The 22,187-nt window shown below is 39.5% G+C and overlaps 1 protein-coding gene and 1 long non-coding RNA gene across 6 annotated transcripts in view; one reads left to right on the top strand and one right to left on the bottom strand.

Annotated features, from left to right (window-relative positions):
• rab24 (RAB24, member RAS oncogene family) overlaps nucleotides 1–10,571 on the top strand; it is a 26,247-nt gene extending 15,676 nt beyond the window's left edge. For all 5 annotated transcript variants that reach the window (XM_072591233.1, XM_072591231.1, XM_072591229.1 and 2 more), the window contains exons 5-9: nucleotides 2,816–2,883; nucleotides 3,620–3,719; nucleotides 7,216–7,266; nucleotides 7,501–7,563; nucleotides 7,990–10,571. In XM_072591233.1, the coding sequence (XP_072447334.1) occupies nucleotides 2,816–2,883; nucleotides 3,620–3,719; nucleotides 7,216–7,266; nucleotides 7,501–7,563; nucleotides 7,990–8,060 (353 nt within the window). In that variant the 3' untranslated portion in view covers nucleotides 8,061–10,571. The remainder of the gene's footprint in view (nucleotides 1–2,815; nucleotides 2,884–3,619; nucleotides 3,720–7,215; nucleotides 7,267–7,500; nucleotides 7,564–7,989) is intronic.
• LOC140492278 (uncharacterized) overlaps nucleotides 1–22,187 on the bottom strand; it is a 23,032-nt gene extending 845 nt beyond the window's left edge. Inside the window, exons 1-2 of the long non-coding RNA XR_011963529.1 lie at nucleotides 22,127–22,187; nucleotides 10,893–11,178 (exon numbers count right to left, since the gene is read on the bottom strand). This is a non-coding gene — a long non-coding RNA (uncharacterized lncRNA). The remainder of the gene's footprint in view (nucleotides 1–10,892; nucleotides 11,179–22,126) is intronic.

Here is a 22,187-nt window from a genome sequence, read left to right as displayed (position 1 = left end):
GTCAGACCCCCCATCCCTGGAATCAGCCTGGTAAACGTTTGCTATACTCCCTGGCGAGAACTGGGTCTTTATTGTTAGGGAGGTGATTAGATTTAAATATCCAAAATTCTTAAAGCAGACCAGGGTAGATGCAGGCAGGATGTTCCTGGTTTGTGAGCTAGAGGTTGAAACATCATAATAAAGCACAGGCTATTCAAGCCTGAAATGAGGAATTCCTTCACTCAAAGTAGACAGTCTTTGAAATTTATTGTCCATGAGAATTCAGTGCTGAACTATCATCTTGAACAGTGGCAGTCTTTGGTGTTGCTACACCCAATGCTACCTGGAAGGACATTTCAGGATTTTGATTCTTCCACAATAAAGGAACAGCACTACATTTCCAAGTCTGGATGGTATGTGACTTTGAGGTGAATTTACAGGTGATCTTCTCAGATCTGCTGCCCTCATCCTTTGATAAGCAAAGGATGAGCGATTTGGAAGATGCTGTTGAATAATCTTGTGTGCAGTGTATTTTGTAGATGGGTCTGTATTGATTGCAAAGTCTCCACTTGAGCCATATTGTTACCAGTGTTCTTGCAAACTGCATAATTAGAGAGGATTTTAAAGTGATCGCATTTGGGAAGGTGTGGTAAATCAGAGTGGAACCAATTGCAGGCAGACAAGTGTTTAGACTGGAAATGTCAATCAACAATTTATTCAATACCACTCTACTGATTCTAATTTTTGAGTTCCTCCCTGACCTTTGTTTCCAGATTGTAAACTGTTTGTGTTTCTTGTATGAATCAAAGAGGAAACTTCTAGAAGACTAGAAGCTACAAACAGTAAAAGATAAAATTGGAGATTCTGTAGATGAATGTACAAAACATTCAAAGAGCAGTTGAACAGAGTGCAATTCAAAATTAGTGCAAAGGATCTGGTAGCCATTACAGAGATGTAATTGCAGGATGATATGGATTGGCACTTGAATCATGAAGGGTACTGGAGATGGAAGGACAAAATGTAGGAAAAGGTGCAGGAGAGATGGCTGTGTCAGTTAAGTGATATCACCATGATAGGAATGATCTTCAGTTCAGAAGATTTAAGATGAAAAATAAATACAGGGTGGCTAACAGCGTTATTGATTGTGGTCTGCTAGATAGAGGGGCACGGATAGAGTGGATTGGAAGCCATTGATGAAGGTTCAGTCGTGAAGTGGCATAATATAAACAAGGATGGGAGGTTTAGAGGGGATTTGGGGGGGAAAACTTTACCCAAAGGGTGGTGGGAATGTACTAGCAAGGGGGTAGTAGAAGTGGAAAATCTCTCAACCTTTTAAAGAGCATGTGGGCAGCTCAGTGGTTAGCACTGTTACCTGACCATCAGGGACCTGGATTCAGTTCCACCCTTGGGTGATTGTGTGGAGCTTGCACGTTCTCCCTGTGTCTGTGTGGGCTTCCTCCAGGTCTGCAGGTTTTATTCCACAATCCAAAGATGTGTGCATTAGGTGGATTGATTGTGCTAAATTGACCATAGTGTCCAGGGATATGCAGGTAAGATCGATTTCCTCACGGCTAATGCAAGGATATCGGGACAGGGTCGGGTGGTGGGTCTGGGTGAATGCTGTTTGGAGGGTCAGTGTGGATGCCTGTGAGAAACAGAACTCTTTCTCAAATCAATCAGCCTGAGACAAAGCCTTAGAAACAACAATTTATTACAGTCTTGCAAGAACTGGACGCTTCTGTAATCCAGCAGAAATGTGCGCAAAAACAATACATTAAAGCATTCTTATTCAGTTTACAAGTTGCAGAATCAAGCCTCCCTTTTCCCATCCTATCATAAGCCAATTTACCTCACTTGTTGGTTATTTTCTTGTCTGCATTCTTTGTTCCTTGTTTGTTACAGCTCGTTCTTTTATCCAGTTTCTCTTATCATACTATAAGCTTTATTGTGAAATGTTCCTGCTGCTGCTGCTTTTGTGGTCAGCTACAACCCTTCATAGTTATTTCCTAACTTAAAACTATTTTCTTTAAAAGACCCTGTATATTCATTAAAGTTTTAGCCTTAAGTATGCTACAAGAATTAACACCCCCCCCCCCCCCCCCCCCCCCCCAACCAACCTGCAAAAACTAACATTTCTAATCTCCCACATACCATGGGCTGAATGACCTGTTTCAGCGCTGTAGGGAGACTAAGGCACTTGAAATGGGTCTAGCATGGGATTAGTGTAGATAGGTCTGCCATCTCTCAGATAAGCTGCAGTGCTGGGCTAAGAGGTGATAAATGGAGTTTAATATGGAAAAGTGAGGTGGTTCAGGACGTTCTACAAATCTTTTCAAAACTCGGTGAGGTGGTTCACTTTGGAATGAGTAACAAATGCAGCGCATCGGGCTAATGGTAAGATTCTTCTTAGTGGAGATAAGCAGAGATCTTGGGGTCCAGTACATAAATCCTTGAAAGTTGCAACCTAGGATGGTAGGGTTGTTAAGAAGGCAAAACACATTTTATAAACATACTTTGCTTTAACTGGGCATCAGCTATTACACTAGGATCTGATGTGCAGAAATGTTTCCGAGCCTGATCCTCAATCTAAAGCATTTAGGAATATCGTGAATTGTCCCTTAAAGTTATATCCATTTCTATAAAACACCCTGAAGTAACTGTTTACTGAGTATATTTAAAGATGCTGTCTGTCATGATCAAAAAAACTTGTGTGGCCTTGAACAAGAATATATTATTCTAAATAATAAATGGAAACACTTGTAAAGTGTTTTTTTGAAATGGCTGCTCTGACCTTGGGTATTAAGCGTGATTATTAACTGGCATTTCTGTCTTCCAGATCTGACTGACAGTAGCAGCTATGCAAGGGCTAGATTCTGGGTGAATGAAGTCCGCAACTGTGAAGAGGTGAATTTTGATATAAACCTTGTTCTGCTGAATAGTCAGTGCTCTGTCTGGCTGCGGTTGGTTTCGAGTAGTGGGTTAGTGTTTTGGTGAAACTAATTTGTTAAATGTACTATGACCTCCTTTTTATTCTGGTTCTTTAGATTCAAAAATTGAAGCCATTGCAATATGTATCACAACTTATTTGAAGTATGGCTCTAGTACAGTTGGTTCTGCTATAACGTGCACTACTTCAGCGCGAATTGGCTATAATGCGATTGAAAACTTTAGGCTGTTATTTGTAGAACGCAAGCCTTCCCTACCTGCATTGGCTGTGACAAGATTCCTGTTCCATTGAGTTAAATGGTACTGCTATTACTTGATTTTCTTATAATGCAGGATCACAAGGGAACTTAACTAATCTGTTTTTCAGAATAGACTGTACAGTAATCCCATTCAGAGGGGATTACTGACTCTGCTGTACTTTGGGTTTTGTGTAGTGGAGATAGTGGGCTGTGGGTTCTGTATTCAGTATTAATGAGATGTTTGCAGTATAGGTAATGGGACCAGCCGATTTGGTTATTGGATTTGCATAATGGGTTTTATTGACTTGAGGATTTGTTGAATGTGTTTACAGTACAGGTTGTGCATGGTTGATATGTTTTGAGGTTTGGTAGTGGTTTTTCAGCATGGTTCCATGTTCTCATGTGATTTTGAAGTTTATTGCCTAATGCTTGAGTCAGTGTTTCTTCTCTTGCAGCACTGTAAAATTTATTTGTGTGGAACCAAAAGTGATCTTGTCCAGAATGACCGCAGCGCACGGGGAGTTGATTACCATGATGTTCAAGATTACACAGACGGTATATTAACAGAACTTTTACCATGAGAAGTTAATGTTGTTTTGGTTAAATTAGCAAGGAAGGAGTTAACAAAATTGATCTAGTCAGGCTTGAATGATTAGGGTTTAAATTTCCTATTAGTGAGATGTGATTTTATGCAAGTGTTATTCTAAAAACTCTTGATGTTTCATTATATTAGGAACAATAATTTTTTTTGCTGAACCAGGGTTATAGGGGCATATATTAGGCAGTGAGAAATTTTTAATCCTGGTCCAATCGAAATTAAGGCTGAAAATATGTTGCTGGAAAAGCGCAGCAGGTCAGGCAGCATCCAAGGAGCAGGAGAATCGACGTTTCAGGCATGAGGCCTTCTTCAGGAATCTGATTTCCAGCATCTGCAGTCCTCACTTTCTCCAATCGAAATTAAAGCAACCTTGTGAACAGTAAGCATGATGTGGAGGTCACGACTTTGGACCGGGGTGGTCAAAGTTTAAAAAATCGCTTAGGCCAACAGGTTTATTTGGGAGTACAAAGGATAATGAAGACTTAATGCAGTCATAAATATTCATTTTACTATCTCCTTGGAAAGATCATACAAATTGAAGCAAATAACTCCTGAAACAATTGTGAATCCATTTACTACTTGTAATTACAATTGTCTCCCCTACTGAGTTTTTGAAATTATAATTTGAAAGGTTCTAAGAAATTGATATTCAACACAATTGAGTAATTTGTCTGAGGGCTAACACTTTCTGCACTAGCCATGTATTGAAAGTGAATGTTCTGTAGATCTACTTTTGTTTTCCATCTCAAATAACTAATCATTTGGGTAGAATGCATTCTTTTCAGTGTTTTGAAATCTGCAAACTATTTGCTACAAACCTCTGATCCTCTATAGGTAAAGTAATGCACCACAAAACCAAAATGTTTTGTTCATAGTCATAAAGCATGGAAACAGACCCTTGTTCAACTAGTCCACATCGACCAAATTTCCCAAACTAAACCAGTCCCTCTTTCCTGCGTTTGGCCCATGTCCCTCTAAACCTTCTTAATCATGTACCTGTCCAAATGTTTCTCAAATGTTGTAACTGTAGCTGCATCTACAACTTCCCTGGCATTTTAAGCCACATTTGTGCACCCTGTGGAAAAGGTTGCCCCTCATGTCCTGTTTTAAAATCTTTTCCCTCATGTAAAAAATATGCCCCCTGGTTTTGAACACCCCCATCATAGGGAAAAGACTTTAGCTATTCACATTATCTGTCACTTATGATTTTATAAAATCTCTTTAAGGTCATTCTTCAACCTCCTAAGCTCCAGTGGTAAAAACCCCAGGCTAGCCAGCCTCTCCTTGTAACTCAGACCTTTAGTCCCAGCAACATTCTAACTCTCCAGAGTCACCTGGACTCAATGTTAGCTTGCCTTCCATGGATGCTGCCTGACTTGCTGTGATTTCCAGCATTTTTTGTTTTCAGTACAGATTTCACCATCCTTGTAAATCTTTTCTGAACCCACTCCAAGTTAATAATATCCTTCCTATAATAGGGTGATCAGAATTGTGCACAGTACTCCAAACGTGACCCCAATGTCCAATATAACCACAACATGACGTTTTAACTCCTGTACTCAATGGTCTCCACAATGAAGGCAAAATTGCTAAATGCTGCCTTCACCACCCTGTTGACTTGATGCAACTTTCAAAGAGTTATGTACCTGAACCTTTTGGGTGTCTCTGTTTGATAACACTATCCAGGGCCCAACCATTAACTGTACAAATCCTGCCCTTGTTGGCTTTACTAACATTCAATACCTTGTGTTTATCCAAACTGAAATCCATTTGCTTCTCGTTGGCTCAATTGATCAAGATCCCTTTCTATTCTTAGATAATCTTTACTGTCGGCTATACCACCAATTTTGGTATAATCCACAAACTTACTAACCAATCCTCCTAAAGGTTTATCCCAATTATTTAAATAAATGACACCGCTGGTCACAAGTTTCCATTCTGAAAAATAACTGTTTACCACTCGCTTATACTGATTGCCAAGCTCTCTGAATCCAACATGATCTAACTTTATTAATTAGTCTATCATGTAGAACCTTGTCAAAGGCTTCTCTAAAGTCCATGTAGGCAATGTCTCCTGCTCTGCATTCACTAATCATTTTTGTTATATCTTCAACAAAACTCAAACTGTTTGAGAGAGATGATTTCTCCTAGACACAGCCATGCTGATGATCCCTAATCACACCTTGCCTCTTGAAATGCTTGCAAATCCCATCTCTGAATTCCTTCTAACAGCTTATCCACCGTTAATAAGACTCACCAGTTAATAGTTCCCAGGGTTATCTTTACAGCTTTGCCGAAATAAAAGCATGACATTAAACCCCCTCCAATCCCCTGGCACCTCATCCTGCTAAGTGTCCCACGAATTTGACCTAATATTTGCTGCAGGAAAAGTTAGTTAAGTTTGTGTATTTTTATTTGACTCTATAGGTACGGTATATTCAAAAATAAAACTTGTGATAATATAGCAGCTTTCACATCATCTGAATATGGTGCAGTCAATGAATTATAAAAAAAATACAATTTTGCTGTGCAACAAATGCAAGCTTGCATATCAAGCCAAAAGCTGTATCTGTAGTCCCGAACTCCCCCATTATAGCCTATTATATGCTGAGTGCAAAACTGTTAGCATTTTTGAGCTGAAGTGTCCTTGATAGATTTTTTTGGATTGTTTTGCCTAGTTTCACAGAAATTGAATGTACATGTATTTGACTATTAAGAGGTCTGGCAGTATCCCTAGCTTTGAGATGGAGGCCACAGGTGTGTCATACCATCTTTTGAACAAGTTGATTTTAAAGTAATTAAATAACAGCTTGACTATAAAATATCTAAAATGTAAGTGTTTTGAAGTGGTGGAATTCAGTGTCTTTCGTTATTGCATTGGAATCAAAAAGGACTTGGAACATATCTCACCAGTCCTTCTGAAATAAATACAGCTTTGCTGTGTTTTCTTTCAGCACAGATAAACTAATTTGTAAAAGTTCCCTCCAAGAAAAGGAAATGTCCTCTTCATAAGAGTAGTGTTAGTCTTTTCTTCATTGCCTATATATTATTTTTTTAAGCCTAAGCCACAGTTGGACAGTGTTTAACTTGCCATTTTTAAAGTCGCAAGATCAATTTAGGGCCTGACAAATCCAGCAGGCAAAATATAACTATTTCTCAACATTCAGGGTCACTGCTTTTGCACAGATACTGGATGTTTAAAAGCATGTTCTAGTTTGTTTGGATTGAGAAATAATTAGTGGCTTTTGAAAGGCCACTAAGTATCCTAAGTTTGTCTAAAGTGTGGCACTTTGTTGTTGTCAGTCTGTTAGATAAGATTTATCTGACTGGTGATTTAAAATATTTGGTGAAATTAGCACAAAGTCTGTTGTTACCGTGCAATTTGAGGAAAGTAAGTATTGCTTTGTTTTGAGATCTTCATCACCTGAGTCATGTGTAATGTTTATTTTTAAGAGATCAAAGCCAAGCTGTTTGAAACCTCCAGTAAAACTGGCCAGAATGTTGGTAAGTTTCTATTTTCTAAATCTCTATCATATCACACTTCTGAGAAACATTGGAATAAAGCTAGAGTATTGGAGGTATATTGGAATCTTAAAACAGTGTGGAAAAACTTGTCGTGAAGTCTTGGATAAAGATTGGAGGACTTTGTAATCAGATTACAATGAAGAGTTGAGATGGAAAGAAAGCTGCAGAAGCATGAATATAATGAACCAAAATCCTTTTGTTCTCTTGTTTCAGATGAACTGTTTCAAATAGTAGCAGAAGATTATGTGAATGTAACAGCCTTCCAAGTGATGACAGGTAAATAAAATGGGAATTGAGGCTTTATCAGAACCAACACACAGTCTAAACGTTGACTATTTAGAAGGATCTGGGCATTCTGTTTTAGAAAATAGTCTGGTGTGCCTGCCATTTATATTTAATACCTTGTGGGCTGTCATATACTGTATATGTTTTGGTGTTTGGTGGTCTAAGTATTAATTTATGACCGCACCTGAGGACTGGCTATCTCAGTGTTTGCATATGTTGGTGTCTGAGGGATTGATTATGAACATTGATACATGATGGACTATGATATTTTACAAATAATCGTATGATTCAGTCCAGAGTACGAGTATTAGTATGTAGCAGGGTATTGGCATTTAAGTGTGTGTTAGTAAATGACAGGGTCTGAGTATTCTCTATCATGACTCTTATGTACTACTTTCTGTTCTACTTTGTTTTTAGAAGATGAAGCAGCTGTGAACCTGGCTGAGAAGAAGAAATCCACCTACTTATTTAGTTGTTGTCACCAATAGCATCTGATTTGCAACAACCCATTTGCCAATGTTTTGAGGGGGAATTCTACATGGATTCACTGGACTGAGACTCCTTATTTATAAAACTATTCCAATATCATGGTCTGAGATTTGAGGCTGGATCCATTGTAATGTGACTAGTGGAAATTGCGGTGTCCAATTAATAGTCTGACTCTTAACTGAAGTGACCTTTCTTGGAGTACCATGATCAGCACATCTCTGACTTGGTGCGGAGGTTGTCTCTGGGCAGTCCTCTTTGCACAGCTAAAAGTGTTTGGCTTTTTATATTTTCGAACTTTGCCAAGATTTTGTGCACAATCAACCATTTTTGCCTCTTCTGGTTGTGATTTAATGGTTCATGCTGCCTATTGAAAGAGGTGGCAGATCTCAGGAGTGTTCACTGCACCAAGCAAAGTGACTTACATCTTTTCTGCTACATCCACGGCACCCAGGATTCTGCTTTCCACATGTTGACTGTAGCTTTGTGCAGAATTTTTAATGTGTGCATTACATTTGGAAATTTCTTTTAGCACTGCAGCTCAGCTGTTTCACATTGAACACTACTGTTCCAGAATAACCCAATTAGTATGGGAATTTGACTGCTCTGTTAACAGTCTTGGAAGGACGGTCTCCAAGCAGTTGCTTTCTGTTTTTATTCATGTTTTCTTCTAGTGCACAACGTTTCCAAAAATTCTCGAATAGAATTGTATTTCAGATTGGACTGCACTGCCTGGATTCCAATCTTGCTAGAAATGATTATACACTTGCTGTTTCAGTGGGGTATAGTGCTGATCAAACTCGCCAGACACCGTAGATGGTCAATGCTGCCTGTTTCATAATGAGGGAAGGCGAAGTTACAAACTCTAGAGAAATATGGCAGACAGGAAATAAGGTATATTTGACATGGAGTGTGCTGATTGCAGTACAGTTTTTATGCCAGACACACAAGGCTTTGTATACTATGGATGGTCTTTATATCTCATCCCAGTACCATTGGCCATGCAAGTACTGGCAGTAAGTTGTAAAACTTTTTTGGTTGGTTAACATTAATGACTTCCAATTGTGATTGCTAGTGCAGGATGCATTACTGTAGACACAGATTGCACCATTAGCTTCATCTGAGATTTAACATGAGAAATTAACCCAAGAAAGCTTATGGCTTTGTTACTGTAATCCTTTCAGCACCAAGAATTGTCATTTACATTTCTATATTTTTATTTTCTCCTTTCTCTTTTTTTAATGTTTCACTCATTCTTCAGTGACAAGGGAAAAACATGCTGTGTTCTGTCTGGTGGAAGGTGCATGATCTCATGTCCAGACATTTCCCAGCCCCCTCTGTTTTAAACATATCTGCTTTAACAACTAGCTATCTGAAATGTGACACAACTACAGACCTTAATCTGAAAGTTTTTTGTTAGTAACAAGTTGTAATGTGAGTTTGGCTCAGTGTGGTGTACAGTTTCATGTTGCAGAATGGAATATTTTTTTAAAATCATGTCCAAATTTGCATTAATTTGAGTCGGGACTTTTTAAATTTGGACTCGAGCAATGTGTGAAAATATTTGCAGGTTTATTTGAAAACAGATGGTACATCACTGTAAATTTAGCCTGTTGGTATTTATGTAACTGAGGTGAGATTCAGATTCTGTGACTAAACCTCCCATTAGAATGGTTTGTGACTTTAAATAGGAGTCTCCACTTTGTTCTTTTAAATAACCTTAAGTTCCTCAAATTATTGTATTTAAAGATATACATTCAGAGCACTTCAGTTCTTGTAATGTGTGGAAATGTCAAAGATGCAAAACATGCATTCACAGAGAGCAGGAATGTTGGTGTGCTGGTGGGATTTGCTGAATTAATTCACAGGGCAGAACACCGTGTCAGTGGCATTTATTTTATCCATACTTAAGTTCTAATGCACTGTATTGGAAATACTTTCAGGTTTTTCAAAAAAAAAACTTGCAGTGAAGGAATATTTCCTGAATTGTCACAATGCGTGCTGTATTTGCTAGATTGGCAGATGGCGATACTTGCAAGACAGTAAAATGTTGCTTCACTTTGGGTACATTTGATGAAAAGGAAAGCTTCTATGATTGAGTTGCTTTAGAATATAAGGCAGCAGCTTGAGGTAATTCAGGAGATCATTCCTATACTTTATTTTGGTGATTTATGGCCTATACTTTGACTCCACCCCCCCCCCCCCACCCCCCAGCAAGCAATTGACAGCTACTATCCCAGCACAGGTGGTATGACGCACTGTTTTTCTGATCAAAGACTTATTTATTTTGCGTGTACAGATGATTTTATTACATGCTGGAAATCCAACACTTGGTGCTGTGGAGTTGGTGTATCTTGTAAGGCACTGGTCCTCTGTAAATATAGCTGGTTAACTATTATATCAGTTGTAGACACTAGCATCTCTATTCGTTATTTGGATCTTGTGTTGAAACTTTTGTTATAAAGTCAATCTTTTAAATGTAAAAAGATTAAATGCACAAAGCTTTAACATCACTGCTTGATTGAGAATTGCTTTATTTGTAACAGTTTACTGTATTTGAGAATTGGCATTTTAGTTTTGTACTTGCAGATAAACTCTTCTGCATAGCCCTAGTCCTGTTGCTATTCTAAACATTTGTTTTGTTATGTTAATAAGTATTTGCAAGTGATGCGAGTATTGGTTTGCCTTGTATATGACCTCTGGCAGGGAGTGTGTGCATAATTTGCCTTACTATGTGTTCCTGAGACACCCCATCTAGTTATCTAGCTCATTAATGGTCATGACAGGTTGCGGTTGATGCTATCTGTCCAACTCAACGTGGAACGATTACTTACATGACATATCAAAGGGCTGAGGGTCCAGAACCTTTTTTTTGATCTTTTTGTTGATGCCATTGAGAGTATTACTTTTGAGCTTTCTGATTCTGCTGATCCTTTAGCCCCAGGAATGTCTTGTGTACTCCCTTTCTCTCGCACTTTTCAAGTGCTTTTTTTGCCAGTTCACAAGCTTTGATTTGATCTCTCACTGAAAATGTTGGAAGTAGCCTCTGAGCTTTGGTTTATAAATTTCACAATGAATCGAAGGTGTTCTCCATGGAATCCTATGGAGACTATGGTGTATCTGTAATGGCAAATAGTAAAACATAACTCCTTTATTCCGATTAGTAAGGCATTCTTGATAAGCTCTAATCATAGTCTTTAAAGCTGCTTTGAAAGTATGGATGATGAGCTGAATAAAAGTATTAAGATGTTGCTAAATATTTGGAAGTTAATATTGGAATTTAAGATGTTAGTTTAATTCATGATCAGGATTTACCCTCTGCCTGATATGTCAGACACCATATCTCTAGTGCTGGCCAATAAAAATGTTTTAATACTTTATCCTGCATTTTTCAAATACCATTGTAACCTGCCATCAGAATTTTGTGGTGATACATGAAACAACCACCTGATGGGTTACTACCTAACCTTGTTGGCTGATATTTGAGGTAGTCTGTGTCTTCATTCATACTTTGTCCTTAAAATAATAGTATGCAGGTATCCGCTCTGGGTACATTTCTCAGACTGTTAGATATAACTGTCTCGTTTCTATTAAAGAAGGCACATTATCAGCCCCATTCCCTTTCCCATTTTATTTAACTTTTTGAAAATTGGCAGAAGCCTGAATTTCCAAGTCTTCATCCTTTTCCATAAATGACTTGCTTCAAAAATCTATCTACCTTCTCTTTAAATTCTTTTGTGATCCAGCCTATACAACTCTCTGGGGTACTGAATTCAGAAATTCACAGCCCTGTGGGGGAAGAAGTCCCATCACATTGCTTTTTTAAATATGTCTCTTATTCTGTAACTATGGCTCCAATTGAGATTTCTGTAGTAGTGGCAACATTTTCTCAACGTTGACTCTGTTAAGCGCCCTCAGAATCTTGTACATTTCATTTAGGCCTAATTGGTTTAGCCATTCATCATCGCAACCCTTAGGAATCAGCCTAGTGAATTTCTCATGAATTCTCTCCAATGCCAGTACAAGCATCCTTAAACCGAGAAACCAAAACTGCACTCAGTACTCCAATGTTCTGTACAGTTGTAACAAGACTTGTTTATATTTGGTTAAAAATCACAACACCAGGTTATAGTCCAACAGGTTTAGTTGGAAGCACTAGCTTTCGGAGTGCCGCTCCATGTGGTTGTGATGAAGGAGCGGCGCTTTGAAAGCTAGTACTTCCAACTAAACCTGGTGTTGTGATTTTTAACTTTGTACACCCAAGTCCAACACTGGCATCTCCAAATCATGCTTATATTTGAACTCCAACTCCCTAGCAATGAAGGTCAAAACTCCAATTTCTCATTTTAATTACTTGTTGCACCTACATGCTAACGTTTTGTATTTCATGTATAAGATACCCCATCCCTCAGCATTGAGCTTTCTTCTATTTTTATTTAATGGTCTGCCTTTTCATTCTCAAGTGCAAAACCTTTTTTTTTCAATGTAAAACTGTCCATGAAATCTCAGGAATGTGCCAGAACTGCTGCTGCTCAATCTTCCCTTAAGGTTCATCTAAATAAATCCTGAGGTTTACTGGAATTCTATTTCAGAAATCTGTGCCTTCCTTTGCCTTTTCAATTTTTATCCGACTCCAGTGATCAAAACCACTGTTCCTATAATATTTCCTTAGTCATGCAAATTCTAGATAGCAAGTTACATTTCATGGAATTCTAAATTTTAATTGATTAATTTCAAAGACCAGCTCATAACCATTATTTATTACTCCTAACTTTAATATTCTGTAGATTGTTTTTATGATAAACTGGTAAGCCCATTAGTGGTTATACCTGTGAAAATGCGCTAGTATTAAGACAACAGCTTTTGGCCACTTCACCTTCCCTTTACAAATGAGTTAATACATCTTTGAACTCAATCCTCTGAAGTTTCTAATTAAAAGCATATCCCTCCTTGAAATCAAAAGTCATTCTGTTAGGTATTATTTTCTTCCTTCGTTTCAAGCTTCTGTCTGGCCAAGTCGTGTTCTGATTTGTCTGTCTTTTTATTGTTCAAAATTTTAAAATTGTTTCTCTTTCCATTTCTCTCCTCTTTACAAATGAAATTTTCTTATTCTAGGGCTCGATCCAAACATAGAACAGTACAGCACAGTACAGGCCATTCAGCCCTCTGTGTTGTACCAACCTTTTAACCTACTCTAAGCTCAAACTAATGTACATACCCTTCATTTTACTATCTTCTGTGAACCTATCCAAGAGTCACTTAAATATCCCTGCTGTATCTGACTCTACTCCCACAGCTGGCAGTCCATTCTAAGCACCCACTATTTTGTAAAGAACTGACCTCTGACATATCCTTCTCATTTTCTATTGCTCTTTTCATTCCTACCCTTTACATCTTGCTTTCTTCGTTATCCTTACTTTTTCCCCACTTGAAGCAAGGAACTTAAATCTTAGCTAAATCTAGTGGTGACACTCAATTTTAGGTCTCTTTTGATTCTAGAAGTTGAGTCATCACTTTAAGCATTTCATCCCTAAAAATACCTACTTTAATTTCCACCTTCAGTTTATCTGTTAAATTGGTATAGCCTTTTCCAAAAATAATCAATGGTTATATTTTCTAATCCAAGAAAAATCTTAGTAACAGTCAAAATCACTTCAAAATTCTAATCCATGTAATGCACTTTACACCAACTGTCTTGTTTTATGCTTCATACCCCTTCATTTGTTTCTTAATTCTCAAATCTTGTTTAAATTCAATACATTCCTATCCCATCAAAAACCCCAATTGATAACAATACTGGACATGTCTGATCCCAGAATAGAACCTCACCCAATAGATAAGTTTTATTTTGCAGTTGGTTACTGTGGTGCTTAGTCATTGGCAGACTCATGCATTTATGTTCGATGCTTTTTCTGAATCAGAACAAATTTATCACAAAAACAAGCTCTATAAATGGTCTAAGGAGGTGCAGTTGAAGTGGGTTGGCCATGGTAAAATATGGGGTTACAAGTCTGCGTGGGATGCTCTTTGGAGGGTCAGTGATGGACTTGATGGGCCAAATGGTCCTTTCTGCACTGTAGGGATTCTGATTTAACAAACTGTCAACCTACAGATTCAACAAACCTAAAAAGTGCCCTGCAGCTGGGTTGAAAAGTTGTATTCTTCTGCTGGGATTAACCTGAAACCTGATTCTTCTGAACTAAACTACTTGTGACTTCTCATTTGTTTTTCTGTTTTATAATAAACTCAGCAATGTAAACACTTCATTCGCTCCATAGGTTTGTCATCAGCAATTGCTCAATTATAGTTGGATTGTCCACCTAGGAAATTCTGTGCCATGGATCTTTGTGTGACTGAGCCTGATCCTAGTGCTGCATCTCCAACCACTCATTTGGCAGGCATTTCCAGGAGGTAGTGGTCCTTGGCCTTTAGATTGATGGCATTCCCTTCTACTACTTGCTAGTAGTGTTCTTGAATTGTCCCATCATACAGGAGTTTTCTCCAAATCTGTTCCTTCTGATAGAAGGTGACCCACACATTACTTCCCTCAAGAAATGTAACATAAATGTTAGTCTTTGAAATGCTTCCTTTGTCATCCTCTTGTTCGAGATCTTCATTGAGCTGGGTGAAGATGAATGACTTTGGCAGTCAGAGTTCTGGCATCCTCAGCATGTGGCCAGGCCAGTGAAGTTGTTTTGGTATGATCATGGCCTCTGCTGGTGCAATTGACACTGCTGTTAGTATGCCTGTTCTCCCAACTGATGCAGAGGATCCATCTCAAGCAGTGCTGATGGCACTTCTCAGGATCTTCAAATTGAGCCATGTAGAAAAGTCTGAAGGATGACTGGCTTATATGTGAGGATCTTGGTATTATCACAGATGTCATGGTTGTTGAAGATTCTCATCCTTAGATGTTCATTCTTCAAGGGTCTCATGGTGGCTTCAACTTCTACATTAGATAAGAGTCCAAGGTCATCTTTGGGAAATTGGAGGATTTTCTTAAATATGCCCTTGTCAATAATTGTATTATGGTTTCTGTTCTTAGTGACCTCTCCATCAGAGGCTAATGTTTTGAGTTTCTCAAAGGGTTTCATCCTCTTTCTCTGCACTGGTTTAAGGTTAAGGGGATTGGTCCTTGGTGCTTCTCAACAAGGAGTTACAGTTTAGTTTTCACAGTACTCATTGGTTCTTGATTTCTTTAGTTCTTCTTTACAACTGCACCTTTTACTTTTTGAGTTCTCCTCTTTGCCTTGCTGAGATTTGTTTTCAGGTATGGAGAGCTTTCCTTTTTCTAGTTGGAGGTCTTGGATGATAGTTATTCTCATGGAACCAGTCTTGGTGTTTCCTGGTCTTGCAGCTGATAATGTCTTCACTGCACAAGATGATGGCTGTCCTCTATTTTTTCCAACTCTTCTTCACTCCATTATAATGAATTCTTTGGAGATTTTGGGGAAGACAATGCCAGGTGTGTTATAATGCTTGGGCTTGAAACTGCTCAACATTGAGCTTTTTTTTCTGAAACTTTCTAGTGGCATTTGATGGACATTGAGTGGATGGAGCCGATGGTCTGATCTGCATTGGTCATCACTTTGAGGGTTAAATTCTTTTGGTTTTGGGATTAAGTGATACCTCCAAGAAATATTGGAGTTGTCTTTTTGGTGAAAGTGTTAATGGACCAGCTGGTGAGCAGGCAATCCGCTGCAGTTGCAATTCCCAATTCCTTTCCAGGGTTGGGTGTCATTTCCGATCTCCTTTGGACTCCTCAATGGCTAAGGTTAGAGCTAGTTAAGTTGTAGATGGAGAGTATTGAGGCAATTATTGCCAACAGGGAGCTCCGAGTTGGTTGACAAGTCTGTTCTTGACAAATCAGATTGTCCTGGGCTGATCCTTGGGTTTTCCTCTCCAGAAGATGTAATAACTATGACAGTCAGCTGATCTTTGATAGTGCTAACCTGCAAGAGATTGTCATGAAGTTCCTGAATTCACAGGAACAGGGCAGTTCTTTGTTTTGTTATCCATGAAGAATTGCACATTCCAGGTTCCAACAGCAAATTTGATTTAGGTTTTCAGGTAGATGAGTCTGCTGGATGTGATTTTTCCAGCCAGGCTGGTCATGGAACAGACTATTTTGTATGACACCTTTCCCAATTGCTTCCCCATGCAGGATGAGCAGCATGGAGTCTGAAGTGGGCTGCTCTTTCATGAAGAAAGCTACCAAAAAAAATTTCCTGTTCCTATTCTAAGAGTGAAATGACTGAGTCAAACTCAGCTACCTATTGGTCAGTGTGTAGGTAGACTCTCTTCTCTTTCCTCCACCTCCACCCCCCCCCCCCCACAATGTTTTAATGTGGTTTTTACTGTGGAACATCAGTGACTGGGTCCTTCACAGAAAGTGGATCCAGTTCCAGTTGTATGGAAACATCAACGATTGGTGATTTCCTCGTCTTGCTGCAGACCTCATCTGCCATCACAACCATTGATATCACACCAATATCTTCTGTCTGGGTCACTGAGACTTGTTTAAGATTGTAACCCTTCTAATTTAAACCAGCCACACACGCATTCACCTTTTGCCGTAATCTGGTAAAATTCAAGAGAAAGAAGTCACTATTTAAAGTTAAAAATTAAGTCCAACAGAATATCCAAACCAACCACTATTTACAACTCCTTTCCCATAAACCTATCTTTTACCTCCCTCTCTACACTTAGGATTTTTGAAATAAAAAAATTGGACTGATTTAAAATATTTACAAAAAAAAATCTGTCAAATCATCTTTGTTTCTTCCTCTACAGATTTTCCCCTTTTTTCAATGGCCTGCTGCACAAACCTGAGACAGCACTTTTCAGAGAGCTGTTCTGGCAGTCCTTATTTGTTGGTGGCTTGGCAGTTCTTGCCCCAACTGTTCAAAATGTCTGGTTTTATGCCCCAAAATATCAAATTGTTTCACTGAATTTAGTATTTCAGTAATATTCAAACTAAACTTGATTGGATTTTGGGACATAATTTAAACTGGCCAAACTTGCATTTGTTTTTGTCATGGCAACTCAGCTGCACTTTGTTTTGACCAAGCGTTACAATCTAGAACAAGGTAACAATGTATGCTTTGTCCTTACTAGCTTTTCAACTCTTACAAGTATTGTACCTCTACAACTTCAGAACAGCTTTGTCTGGTTCCTCTCCTCCAACCTTCCCACCCTGGGTGACGCTGCCAGGAATTGAGAACTCCTGCGTTGCTCTCGCGGCTTAACCAAACTCTCCATGGTAGTGAAGTGGTAATCCACGGAAGGACAGCTGTTTGACGAATGCTGATTCAGCTGCATTTTCTTGGAAATTATGTATTTAGGTTACTTTTTTGCAAATGACTTTGACCTCAGAAATTTGGCTTCAGTTCTTTGAAGGTAAAACCCAAGCACCTCTATAAAAATTGCCAAATGCTCATATATGTTTTCATTATAACAGCTAAGCACTTGCAGGAACTTAAATGAGTTAAATTGAGAGGTCTGAGGGGAAACATTTGAGTGGCACAACAGCCACCCATTGAGTCGATATTGACTGAAAGGACAATGACAGCAGATTCATGTATTGCATTCAAACACCTTGCTGTGTAAGTTCCTTTCCTTGTATAACCTTTGTTTCTTTCATCCTTATGTCTGAGTCCTCTGGTTACCAACTATTCTGATACTAGAAATCATTGCTTCATACTTGATAAGAGTTATGATTTTAAGCTCCTGTATGAAATGTTTCCTCGAAGGAGAATAGAGTCATAGATTCATACAGAATAGAAAAGGCCCTTCAGCCCAGCAAATCTGAACTGACATAATTACCACAAAGTGCAGTAATGCCAATTTCCTGCACTTGCTCCATATCCTTGAATGTTATATTTGAAGTGTCTTCTAAATGTTTTTTTTAAAAAGGTTATAAGGTTTCCAACCTCCACTAGCTTTCTAAGCAGTGCCTTCCAGATTCCTACCACCCAAATCCCCTCAATCTCCTGCCCTTCATGATTAACCCTGCAACCAATAGACAATCGGTACAGGAGTAGGCCATTCTGCCCTTCGAGCCTGCACCACCATTCAATACGATCAGGGCTGATCATCCTCAATCAGTATCCTGTTCCTGCCTTATCTCCATAACCCTTGATTCCACTATCCTTGAGAGCTCTACCCAACTCTTTCTTAAACGAATCCAGAGACTAGGCCTCCACTGCCTTCTGGGGCAGAGCATTCTACACACCCACCACTCTTTGGGTGAAGAAGTTTCTCCTCATCTCTGTCCTAAATGGCCTACCCCTTATTTTTAAGCTGTGTCCTCTGGTTTGGGACTCACCCATCAGCGGAAACATGTTTCCTGCCTCCAGTGTGTCCAATCCTTTAATAATCTTATACGTCTCAATCAGATCCCCCCTCAGTCTTCTAAACTCAAGGGTATACAAGCCCAGTCGCTCCAATCTTTCAACATAAGATAGTCCTGCCATTCCAGGAATTGACCCTGTGAACCTACGCTGCACTCCCTCAATAGCCAGAATGTCTTTCCTCAAATTTGGAGACCAGAACTGCACACAATAACCATATGTTTATCCACATTAAACTGCATCTGTCCACTCACCAAACCTGTCCAGGTCACTCTGTAACCTCCTAACATCCTCCTCACATTGACCCTACCACCCAGCTTTGTATCATCAGCAAATTTGCTAATGTGACTATTAATACCATCTTCTATAACATTTAATATATTGTAAAAAGCTGCGGTCCCAGCACTGATCCATGTGGTACCCCACTAGTCACCGCCTGCCATTCCGAAAGGGAGCCGTTTATCACTAGTCTTTGTTTCCTGTCAGCCAATCAATTTTCAATCCAAGTTGGTACTTTGCCCCAATACCATGCGCCCTAATTTCACTCACTAACCTTCTGTGTGGGACTTTATCAAAGGCTTTCTGAAAGTCCAGGTACACTACATCTACTGGATCTCCCTTGTCCATCTTCAGAGTTATATCCTCAAAATTCCAGAAGATTAGTCAAGCATGATTTCCCCTTCATAAATCCATGCTGACTCTGACCTATCCTGTTACTGCTATCCAGATGTGTCATAATTTCATCCTTTATAATTGACTCCAGCATCTTCCCCACCACTGAGGTCAAACTAACTGGTCTATAATTCCCTGCTTTCTAAGTTTGAGAAGATTTGTAGCTCGGGTGCTCGTTGTTGTGGTTCTGTTCACCGAGCTGGGAATTTGTATAGTGTCTGGATCCACTGATCAGGTGTTTCAGTTTCTGCTGTAGGTCTTTAGCCAGTTTGTGTGATGGTGTCCCTGGTCGTGATACTATGGGTCTGAGTGGGATGTCTGGTTTGTGCACTTTAGGTAGCCCATAGAATCTGGGGTGTTGTTGCTTTCAGGTTTCATTCTTTGTAGGTCAAACCTGGTTATCTGTCTTTTTTTTTTGTCGGTTCCTCAGTGTGTTGTTTATCCTATTGGTGAGCTGTGGGGTGGGGTCAAACTCCCTCTTTTGGTAGATGTTGGTATCTGCAAGTAGTTGTGCTTTTTGGATGTACTCTGCTCTGTCTAGGATGACCGTCATTCTACCTTTGTCTGCTGGTAATATGATTGTTCTTATCGTTTCTTCGTGATTTTAGTGCTTCCCTCTCCTTGCTGTTGAGGTTGTTAGTCTTTTCCTTGTTATCAGAGGTATAATACTTTATCTCACTGTTTGTTGTGTCTCTTCTGTCAAACTTTGGGTCAGATACGTGGATTACACCTTTGTAATCATTAAAAACACAGAAATAGAGAACACACACCGGATCATCAACACCACACTCACAGGAATCCGATTCACTAGAGAGGAAGAAAAGGACAACCAACTCCCATTCCTAGACGTGATGGTACAGAGAACACCGAACGGAGAATTCACCACGAATGTTTACAGGAAAGCCACACACACAGACCAAGTCCTAAACTACAAAAGCAATCAACCCAACACACACAAAAAAAGTTGCATCAAGACACTGTTCAAAAGGGCCACAACACTGCAGCACACCAGAACTGCAAAAAGAGGAAGAACACCTAAACAACGTATTCGCCAAAAACTGATATTCCATTGTCTTTCCCTTCGGCATCTATTGATGAAATTGCGGGGGTGAGGGTATGCCACAACCCAAAGGACTAGCCACACTACCATACATCAAAAACATTTCTGAACTGATGGCCAGACTACTGTGACCACTAGGACTCATAACAGCACACAAACCAACAGCCACGCTCAGACAACAACTCACCAGAACGAAGGACCCGATACCCAGCATGAGCAAAACCAATGTAGTGTACAAAATCCCATGCAAGGACTGCACAAAACACTACATAGGACAAACCGAAAGACTGCTAATGATCTGCATCCATGAACACCAACTAGCCACAAAACGACACAACCAGCTATCCTTAGTAGCCACACACGCAGATGACAAGCAACATGAATTTGACTGGGACAACACTACTATTATCGGACAAGCCAAACAGAACAGCCAGGGAATTCCTAGAGGCATGGCACTCATCCACAGATTCAATCAATAAACACATCGACCTGGACTCAATATACCGGCCACTGCAGTGGACAGCTGGAACTGACAACCAGAAGCGGCAGAGACAAATCACTATAAATGCTGGAGGAAACATCACAGAAGCGCTTCACAGGAGGCTCCCAACCACTGAGGATGTCACAGAGACAGGGGATGAAACGTCTGCAACACACATTCCTGCTTTCTCTCTCGCTCCTTTCTTAAAAAGTGGTACAACATTAGCCACCCTCCAATTCACAGGAACTGATCCTGAATCTATCAAACTCTGGAAAATAATCACCAACGCATCCATGATTTCTAGAGCCTCCTCCTTCCACACCCTGGGGTGTAGACCAAGGGGAATAGCCGCTCTCTATTCACCCTGTCCATACTCATTATTTTATACACCTCAATCATAGCCCCCCTCAATCTTCTGCTCTAAAGTAGTCTCTCCTTTTATAGCTCAATCTCTGCATCCTAGGCAAACTCCTGGTGAAATGTCTCTGTACTCCCTTCAGTCTCATCCATCCTGTAGTGCAGTAATCTGCACTTCACTTCAACTACCCAAAGGTCCCTCTACCTCTAAGCTACCCAGTGTCATGTAATTTATTAAATACAGAGGAACCTCTATCATTCAGCATTCCAATTAACTGAACTTCAGATCATCCAAACAAGATTGCTTGGCTGACTGTTTTCCAGCATCAATTATGTGGCATTCGATTAACCAAATGAAATACTCCCTGATAGAGTCCTTCAGATCATTGTGGTTCTTCTGTGCTCCCTCCCTCATCTTGTTTCTTCCAAAGTGCATCACCTCACACTTAATCAGGGTTCTCACTGCTCTGCCCATCTGACTAACCCATCTATATCTTCTGTAACCTCCAACCATTATTAACCACCCTACCAATCTTGGTATTGTCTGCAAACTTGCAGTCCTTTTTCCTGAATTCCATCCCTACTTTCTCCTTTTCCAGAGTGAAGACTGAAGAGAAGTAATCATTTAGTACCCAACCAATATCCTTTGGTATCTCTCACAGGTGCCCTTTTGGTTCCTAATGGGCACTACCCCTTCCCTGATTAACCTCTTCCCTTCAATGTATTTACAAAATACCTTGGGATTCTCCCCAGTTCCTAATCCCCCTTTTGCTCTTCTAATTTATTTCTAAAGTTCCCTCTTGCACTTCCTGTATTTCTCTCTGGGCACAGCTGGATTGCTCCCTTTGCACTTGCTAAAAGCCTTTCCTTCTTGCTCATCCAGTCCCAAATTGTTCTAGACATCCAGGATTTTCTAAACATTTTCCTGCTATATTTCTCCCTAAGTGTTCCCAAGTTATTTGGTGTTCTTATATAGCCATTCTAGTAAGTTTTTTTTTCTACCTTTAACATCTATCTTAAAATGTGGTGCTCACAATTGCACACCAAATTTACCAGTTTATGTGAAGATCTCTTTAAGGTTCCTGAAGCTAAGAGGACAAGAAAATTATTCAATAAGATGGTAATCATGGGTAATAATTTACTTACCATTAGGATCTCCAAGACTGAAGCATGAGAGTATTCCAGAAGAACATAATATCACCTGGAG

This window comes from Chiloscyllium punctatum, chromosome 20 (assembly GCF_047496795.1).
Source record: "Chiloscyllium punctatum isolate Juve2018m chromosome 20, sChiPun1.3, whole genome shotgun sequence".
NCBI lineage: Eukaryota > Metazoa > Chordata > Chondrichthyes > Orectolobiformes > Hemiscylliidae > Chiloscyllium > Chiloscyllium punctatum.
Note: the sequence above shows the minus strand (reverse complement) of the source record. Positions and strands in the feature narration are given on the sequence as shown.